This window comes from Camelina sativa, chromosome 18 (assembly GCF_000633955.1).
Source record: "Camelina sativa cultivar DH55 chromosome 18, Cs, whole genome shotgun sequence".
NCBI lineage: Eukaryota > Viridiplantae > Streptophyta > Magnoliopsida > Brassicales > Brassicaceae > Camelina > Camelina sativa.
Window position 1 is genome coordinate 3186623 of NC_025702.1, and position 9043 is coordinate 3195665.

Consider the following 9043-nt stretch of genomic DNA (forward strand, 5'->3'; position numbering starts at 1 on the left):
TTTTTAATAGGATACACCGAAACTGAAGTGGGTCGATCTTAACAACTCAAGAATGTTGCAGACATTGTCAGGGTTTTTGATGGCCCCAAATCTTTTGAGATTGAATCTTGAAGGTTGCTCAAGTCTAGTTTGTTTGTCTGAAGAGATGGGAACAATGGAAAGTCTTGTTTTCTTGAACCTAAGAGGATGCACAAGTCTCAGGCATCTACCAAAGATAAATCTGAGTTCATTGAGAACTCTTATCCTCAGCGGGTGTTCGAACCTTCAAGAATTTCGGCTAATTTCAGAAAATCTAGAATATTTGTACTTAGATGGAACTGCAATAGAGGATCTCCCTTCAGACATTGTGAAGCTTCAGAGACTTATCTTATTGAATCTGAAAGAGTGTACAAGTCTTAGGAGTCTTCCAGAGTGTATTGGAAAGCTTAAAGCTCTTCAAGAACTTATTCTCTCTGGCTGTTCAGATCTCAAGAGTTTTCCAAATGTTGTAGAGAATATGGAAAATTTCAGGGTGTTACTACTTGATGGGACGTCAATTGGAAAAGTGCCAAAGATTATGCACGGTAGTAACAGCCTATTATTTCTGCGGCGTCTATCTTTAAGCAGAAATGATGTGATCAGCAGCTTAGGATCTGACATCAGTCAACTGTATCATCTTAAATGGCTGGACTTGAAGTATTGCAAGAATCTCATGTCCCTTTCAACACTTCCACCGAATCTCCAGTGCTTAGATGCACACGATTGTATCGCCTTGGAAAAGGTCATGAGTCCGTTAGCCTATCTCATGCCAATGGAAGATATTCACTCCATGTTCATCTTCACCAACTGTTGCAAACTCAGTGATGCTGCAAAGAATGATATTGCATCCCACATACGGAGAAAATGCTAATTGATCTCAGATGATCACCACAATGGGGTCTCTACTCTTTCTCATCTCAACTCTCAACTGCTCCATTATGTGTCAAATTTTGCAATTTTCTGACAATATCTTTCCTTGCAGAGTTTTGTCTTTCGAGCTTTGATCGGGACATGCTATCCTGGATACGAAGTACCTCCATGGTTCAGTCACCAAGCCTTTGATTCAGTGTTAGAACCAAAGCTACCTCCACATTGGTGTGACAATAAGTTTCTTGGACTAGATCTATGTGCCATTGTCTCGTTCCATGACTACAGAGATCAAAACAACCGTCTTCTGGTTAAATGCACCTGTGAGTTTGAAAACTTAGATGCATCATGCAGCCGGTTTAGTGTTCCTGTTGGTGGTTGGTTCGAACCAGGGAATGAGCCGCGTACGATCGAGTCAGACCATGTATTTATCGGCTACATAAGTTGGTTGAACATCAAGAAGCTACAAGAAGAAGAGTACAAGAAAGGATGTGTTCCTACTAAAGCTAAGCTTAGATTCGTTGTGACAGATGGAACAGGTGAAGAGATTAAACAATGCGAAGTGGTGAAATGTGGGTTTGGTTTGGTGTATGAACCTGATGATGAAGTTAGTAATGTTGTTTCCGCGGCAAGGACGAGGATAAATGGTGAAGCAAGCACGTTCATATCCGCAGAAGATCTTAGTGATTATCCAGGTGAAACTCCAACAACAGCTAAAAGCGGGATAAATCTCCTTGGTTATTTCACAAAAGGGGGATTATGATCGTTAGACTTAGAGCTGACATGTTGGTTTAAAGCCTGTACCCTGTATAGCTGTAGATAGACAAATTCGTTTTAGATATGTAATAATCGGGTAATTCAACTAGATCGGTTATAATCCCCTTTGACTTTAATAATAGTACTAAAAATTTATTTTCATTTTTTTCGGAAGGAGACGGCATGAGTCAATCACTCAACCCTAATCGGATCGAATAATGTAGTCTCCCAATTGGGTCACAATTTTTTTCTTTCTAAAAAGCCCGTTTTCCATATCTATATGCCGTAGCCTCTTCCTTCACATCATTAGAAAAAAGTGAAGGGAGTAATCTTTTTTTTTTTTTGACGATCGGTGAAGGGAGTAATCTCCGGCTTAAAAAAGGGAGTAAGCTCTCTTACGTTTGTTCTTTAAATTAGACTCTTCGTTTGATCTCCTTGTCACTCCTCCTTGCTGTATAGTATATATTTAGGGTTGGTTATTTTTCTTTTGCTATACACGACTGGGAAAAGTGGATTCTATGAGGTATAAGTATTAATTTCTTATCTCGATTTATATTTTCCTCCCGGTGCAGTTTGTACGAATAAAAACATATCTGTTTAATAAACTTACTATCGTAAAGTGATGCACATTTGGTTCTGTTTTGGATAGATAGCCTAGATTTATCAATGGCTGGAGTATTAGCCAGGGAATGTTCAGACAAGATTTCTTATAAAAAGCAAGACAAGAAGGCTGACATGAGAGGTGAGGATGGTGTATGTAGCGGCTCAATCAGCAACTTAGCTCTTTATATCCCTCTTGATCTGACGATTGAGATTCTGAAGAGATTGCCGGCTAAATCTCTTCAGAGGTTCCAATGTGTATCCAAGATCCAAAACCAAGTATTCATCGATTCGTTCTGCTCAATGTCCCAGGCTCGGTCACGGTTTCTAGTCGCTGTTCGTATTACTGAGAACCGTGTAATCCTCTTATCGACTTCACACAATGAAACAGAGGTACCTACTACTTCTTTGGTTACCAATCTTCCAATGCCAATACGCGGTTGCCGGCTGAACCCTATTCGTTATACTTCTTTGCATACCTATCCCGAAATGACACTGTCCGGTTTCCCTGTGGACCTTGTTCATTGCTCTTCCATCCATGGATTGTTCGGTTTGTCACATCCTTCAGATCCAGGTCGGTTCACGATATGTAACCCTAGCACTAGACAAGTCATAACATTGCCGGATATCAAAGCTTCTAGTGGTAGAAGAGAGCACATATATATGTTCTTGGGATATGATCCTGTTGGTAATGTATACAAAGCATTGTGTAGCACGTCTTGGTATGGCCAACCTTGTCAAGAGCACATGGTTTTAACAATTGGAGGAGGAAATCTTTCATGGAGAAGCATCAAAGGTAGAAAAATCCCGCGTTATACAGTTGTAACAAATGGAATATGCATCAATGGGATGGTGTATTACGGTGTGTCGACTACCCGAAGACAAGAGAAGAGATTGTTTATTTTTCGTTTTAACGTTAGAGGTGAGTGCATAGGTTCTATCAACACATATTGGCCAGTCATAAAACATGGATCATTGATCAACTTCAATGGGAGGGTAGCCGGGGTTAGGCCCTTACCACGTGATCTTCCCGGTAGTTTTGATTTGTGGATTCTAGATGACTTTGACAAAAAACGCCACTGGTATAGGAAAGGACTAACTGTCCACCCTTTGTTGTTGCATTTGTCCGGGAATATTGAGTTAAAAATCTTAGGGATGAACAAAAGCTACGAGGTCGTTATAGGTCCGCTAAAGTTTCCTCCCAAGCATGAGCCATTGTACATTTACTACTACAACATAAGAGGCGTGAAGCTATTCAGAAGGGTTGAACTTAAAGGATTTGAAGAGTTTGGGTGCAATCATACAAGTGAAGAGCAATGTGTTTGTCAAGTCCTTTTCTCACCGGAACACTTCGAAAGTCTCATGTCTTTATAATTTGTTTTATTTTTTTATTTTTTTTCTAAATTATGAAGGATTGTGACAGAACTCAAGTTTTTGTTTCTTTTTAAGTTTTAACTACATTGTTTCTTTTCAATCCCCGGTTTTTCAACTTGTCACTTTTTTTTTTTCTGTTTTGTTTGTAAATTAAAGTTGTTTCAGCTGATCCAATCAGTGCCGCAAAAATCAAATTTATCAATGTTAAAACTAAAGTTATGAAAATGCAATAAATTTGGAACCAAAGTAAAAAAATCATGGCAATTATTGAAAGGATACAACAAGAATTGCAATGACTTTGTTTATTTTAAGAATATTCAAAATAAATAACAATAAAATTCTGGGTTATCAGATAGTTTACTACGATTTTTATTACCAATTTAGTGTTTTTTTTACAAATTCTGAAAGTTCATACTATTACTTATTTTAATTAAATTCACAGTTGACTGTTATTATAATTAATAAAAATTAAATAATAAATATAATATACACATTATTAATTTATTATAATTGTCACATTTTAATTTAAAAAATTAATATTATTTTGTCTTGAGAAAAATTTCCTACCATCAAGCCCATAGATAATAGTATAAATTATTATATTTCCCCTTTTATTATTTTTATCGCATTAAAAAAAATGTCAAGATTAATGAATTAAAAGAAGAAAAATAAAAATTCTTTATTTTATTAATTTTAATGTGAAAAAGGCAAAAAAGTGAATCTGGTCTTCAGCTTTTTTAATATCAGAACTCTTTTTAGAGTTGTGTACTTGATATCCCCTTTTCTTCTTCTTCTTCCTCCTCTTTCGTTTTTTTTTTTTTTTTCTCTCGCGAGACTCTCTAGGGTTAGGGTTTGTTCAATTTCACGCGTTATTCTTCTTCGTCTTCTGCAATTCGCGACTGGAGAAGTTAATTTCGTTGCAGGGTAAGGTAAAGTATCTATCTTTTTTCTGTTTCCCTCGTTCGATTACTGTTTTGGATTCTCGTTGATTTCTCTATTCTCTCGATTTGTTTTTTTGTCTTTCTTCTCCACCGTCAATTGAATTTCTCAACCTTTCGGTTAATTCCTCTACAAACCCTTTGGATCTGTTTTTTTCCGGTCCCAATTACTAATTTTCTAGGTCTCGTTTCGTGGTTTGAGCAAAATTTGGGATTTTTGATCGAATGTATCTGATGGGCAGTGATACTTATGCCTAATTAAGTTGTCCCGATAAGTTCGATTGCATGATTTGCAATTCGTAAAGGTTTCATCGTTTCCGTGATTCATGCTCATAGCTTGTAGAAGATTTTTATCCTCTTTTGACTCTCGTTAAGACTATGTGGTTGTGTATCACTATTGACGAATCAGTCTTTTCCCCTTTGTTGCCCTTCCCTGTATCTGTTTGAAATCTCAGTTGATTTCTCTTCTTCGAGTTTTCTAATTGCTTGTACGATTTCACATTGTTATTCAAAAGATGAAGTTCGAATACAAGTAGGAAGATCGTAGCTATCTACTTCTGTTTTATGATCTTTTTATTTGTATCCTATCTAGTGTCGAGTATTAGGCTTATTACCATTGTATAGAGATGCCCCATTTTGGTTCTCTGCTTTTACTAGGGTTGGGCAGATGGTTATAAAGTGAAGCAGATTTTGCTTCTCTGCTTTACTAAACATTGTAAAGTGGAGCCATGACACTATTCATAAATCAGTATCTTCCTCTGTGTGCCCTTCTGTGTATCTGTTGATATATCAGTTGATTCTTGTCCTTGAGTGTATCTGTCAGCTTCGTTTCCTGGGGAATCGATCTGACCTTTTATGATTTCTAAGACTTTTGTCTTTTCTAGTGTTGAGTTTCAGGCTTATTTCTATTGTAAAGTGATGCACGTTTTCGTTCTCTGCTTTTGTTAGGTTGGGAGAGTTTTTGGTTTCAGAAGAGACTAATGGCTGGAGTACTAGCTGGGGAATGTTCTTACAGTGAGAGTGGAGTTTCATCACACTCAAGGAATTCTCATGAAAAGCAAGAAGAGGTTTCCCGCTGGTATTTTGGAAGAAAAGAAATAGAAGAGAATTCACCGTCAAGGTTGGATGGTATTGACTTAAAGAAGGAAACATACCTCCGCAAATCCTACTGTACGTTTTTGCAGGACTTGGGCATGAGATTGAAAGTGTAAGTTCTTTTTTAACCTCAACCTAGATTCCTTTCTGTGCATTTTGCATTTAACTGCTTCATGCTGGCTTTGTCTTTCTTGACATGATCATTTGTCCAACCCGTCCCATCAACATTGTCTACTGATAATAGTTTCCCCTTTACATATACAGTAGGTTTTATATAATTGGAATTTGATTTGCTGCTGATGGTTATAGGCATACCTTTGTACTGATATTAGTTCTAGCACCTTCCAACATAAAGTTGTTAAAGTTTTGTTTATGTTATCTCAATGTTTCTTTCTTTGACATGATTACAAAAAAAGAGACAGTTATTAGTGGTGAAGACATTACTGCCACACTGTCTGAACTGTACTTCCTGTCGTTGTAGTCATGGTTTTTGCATTGTTCAAGGCTGCTTTCAGTTTTTTTTTTCTTATCTTGGAAAGTGGCTGATATAGTTTTCCCATCAGTCCCCAGGTTACAATAGCTACAGCGATAATCTTCTGTCATCGATTCTTCTTTCGCCAGTCACATGCAAAGAATGACAGAAGGGTGAGTTTATTGTTTTGCACCTGAACAAGTTGAATGCTTTAAAAAATGACTTCTGTCTGTGTTGTTGAACCACTATGCTGTAGTCTGGCTAGCATAGAATTCAAGGTATTGAAATGTCGTGGCTCCTTGGTATTCTTTTATATATTGGCTCCATCCCCTTGCCATATTTCTTGGTAGTTCTAGAGAGCTCATTATTCTATTCTCACTGATAGTTATACTGTCAAAGGTTTTTCTTTGATTTGTGATTGTTGGTACTGATTTATTTCTTCTAGAGCGGAAAAAGTACTTAGATAGTACTGAGCTCTCTCTTCATGTTTTTTTCCACAGACCATTGCAACTGTATGCATGTTTCTTGCTGGAAAGGTTGAGGAAACTCCACGGCCCTTGAAAGACGTTATTTTTGTCTCCTATGAGATTATAAACAAGAAGGACCCTGGTGCTTCTCAGAAAATCAAGCAAAAGGTATTCCATCTTACTACTGAACCTTCTCAAATTTCTTGCCTCCGTTTAGCTAGTTATAGATGAATGTATCATTCTTTCCCCATACACAGTATTCTGTTTTATTTGACATTGAGGTTTTAGTATTAGCTACAGACTTTGATTCGTTGTTTTGTAGAACCATGGTCTTTTAGTCCTGATTCATTTTCTGTTGGCCAGCATATCAAAATGTATTTTGATGTATAACACTTTTGCAGGAAGTATATGAGCAACAAAAAGAGCTTATATTAAACGGAGAAAAAATAGTTCTTTCTACTCTAGGCTTTGACCTCAACGTTCATCATCCTTATAAACNCAGAGGTTCCAATGTGTATCCATCATCCAAAACCAAGTATTCATCGATTCGTTCTGCTCAATGTCCCAGGCTCGGTCACGGTTTCTAGTCGCTGTTCGTATTACTGAGAACCGTGTAATCCTCTTATCGACTTCACACAATGAAACAGAGGTACCTACTACTTCTTTGGTTACCAATCTTCCAATGCCAATACGCGGTTGCCGGCTGAACCCTATTCGTTATACTTCTTTGCATACCTATCCCGAAATGACACTGTCCGGTTTCCCTGTGGACCTTGTTCATTGCTCTTCCATCCATGGATTGTTCGGTTTGTCACATCCTTCAGATCCAGGTCGGTTCACGATATGTAACCCTAGCACTAGACAAGTCATAACATTGCCGGATATCAAAGCTTCTAGTGGTAGAAGAGAGCACATATATATGTTCTTGGGATATGATCCTGTTGGTAATGTATACAAAGCATTGTGTAGCACGTCTTGGTATGGCCAACCTTGTCAAGAGCACATGGTTTTAACAATTGGAGGAGGAAATCTTTCATGGAGAAGCATCAAAGGTAGAAAAATCCCGCGTTATACAGTTGTAACAAATGGAATATGCATCAATGGGATGGTGTATTACGGTGTGTCGACTACCCGAAGACAAGAGAAGAGATTGTTTATTTTTCGTTTTAACGTTAGAGGTGAGTGCATAGGTTCTATCAACACATATTGGCCAGTCATAAAACATGGATCATTGATCAACTTCAATGGGAGGGTAGCCGGGGTTAGGCCCTTACCACGTGATCTTCCCGGTAGTTTTGATTTGTGGATTCTAGATGACTTTGACAAAAAACGCCACTGGTATAGGAAAGGACTAACTGTCCACCCTTTGTTGTTGCATTTGTCCGGGAATATTGAGTTAAAAATCTTAGGGATGAACAAAAGCTACGAGGTCGTTATAGGTCCGCTAAAGTTTCCTCCCAAGCATGAGCCATTGTACATTTACTACTACAACATAAGAGGCGTGAAGCTATTCAGAAGGGTTGAACTTAAAGGATTTGAAGAGTTTGGGTGCAATCATACAAGTGAAGAGCAATGTGTTTGTCAAGTCCTTTTCTCACCGGAACACTTCGAAAGTCTCATGTCTTTATAATTTGTTTTATTTTTTTATTTTTTTTCTAAATTATGAAGGATTGTGACAGAACTCAAGTTTTTGTTTCTTTTTAAGTTTTAACTACATTGTTTCTTTTCAATCCCCGGTTTTTCAACTTGTCACTTTTTTTTTTTCTGTTTTGTTTGTAAATTAAAGTTGTTTCAGCTGATCCAATCAGTGCCGCAAAAATCAAATTTATCAATGTTAAAACTAAAGTTATGAAAATGCAATAAATTTGGAACCAAAGTAAAAAAATCATGGCAATTATTGAAAGGATACAACAAGAATTGCAATGACTTTGTTTATTTTAAGAATATTCAAAATAAATAACAATAAAATTCTGGGTTATCAGATAGTTTACTACGATTTTTATTACCAATTTAGTGTTTTTTTTACAAATTCTGAAAGTTCATACTATTACTTATTTTAATTAAATTCACAGTTGACTGTTATTATAATTAATAAAAATTAAATAATAAATATAATATACACATTATTAATTTATTATAATTGTCACATTTTAATTTAAAAAATTAATATTATTTTGTCTTGAGAAAAATTTCCTACCATCAAGCCCATAGATAATAGTATAAATTATTATATTTCCCCTTTTATTATTTTTATCGCATTAAAAAAAATGTCAAGATTAATGAATTAAAAGAAGAAAAATAAAAATTCTTTATTTTATTAATTTTAATGTGAAAAAGGCAAAAAAGTGAATCTGGTCTTCAGCTTTTTTAATATCAGAACTCTTTTTAGAGTTGTGTACTTGATATCCCCTTTTCTTCTTCTTCTTCCTCCTCTTTCGTTTTTTTTTTTTTTTCTC

The 9043-nt window shown here is 36.3% G+C and overlaps 2 protein-coding genes across 2 annotated transcripts in view; both read left to right on the plus strand.

Annotated features, from left to right (window-relative positions):
* LOC104760408 (disease resistance-like protein CSA1) overlaps positions 1 to 1812 on the plus strand; it is a 4220-nt gene extending 2408 nt beyond the window's left edge. The window contains exons 3-4 of the mRNA XM_010483329.2: positions 11 to 916; positions 1001 to 1812. Of these exons, the coding sequence (XP_010481631.1) occupies positions 11 to 889 (879 nt within the window). The 3' untranslated portion in view covers positions 890 to 916; positions 1001 to 1812. The remainder of the gene's footprint in view (positions 1 to 10; positions 917 to 1000) is intronic.
* LOC104763099 (F-box protein At1g30790-like) lies at positions 2308 to 3615 on the plus strand. Its single transcript, XM_010486513.1, has one exon. It carries the CDS (start codon positions 2308 to 2310, stop codon positions 3613 to 3615), a length of 1308 nt encoding a protein of 435 aa, XP_010484815.1.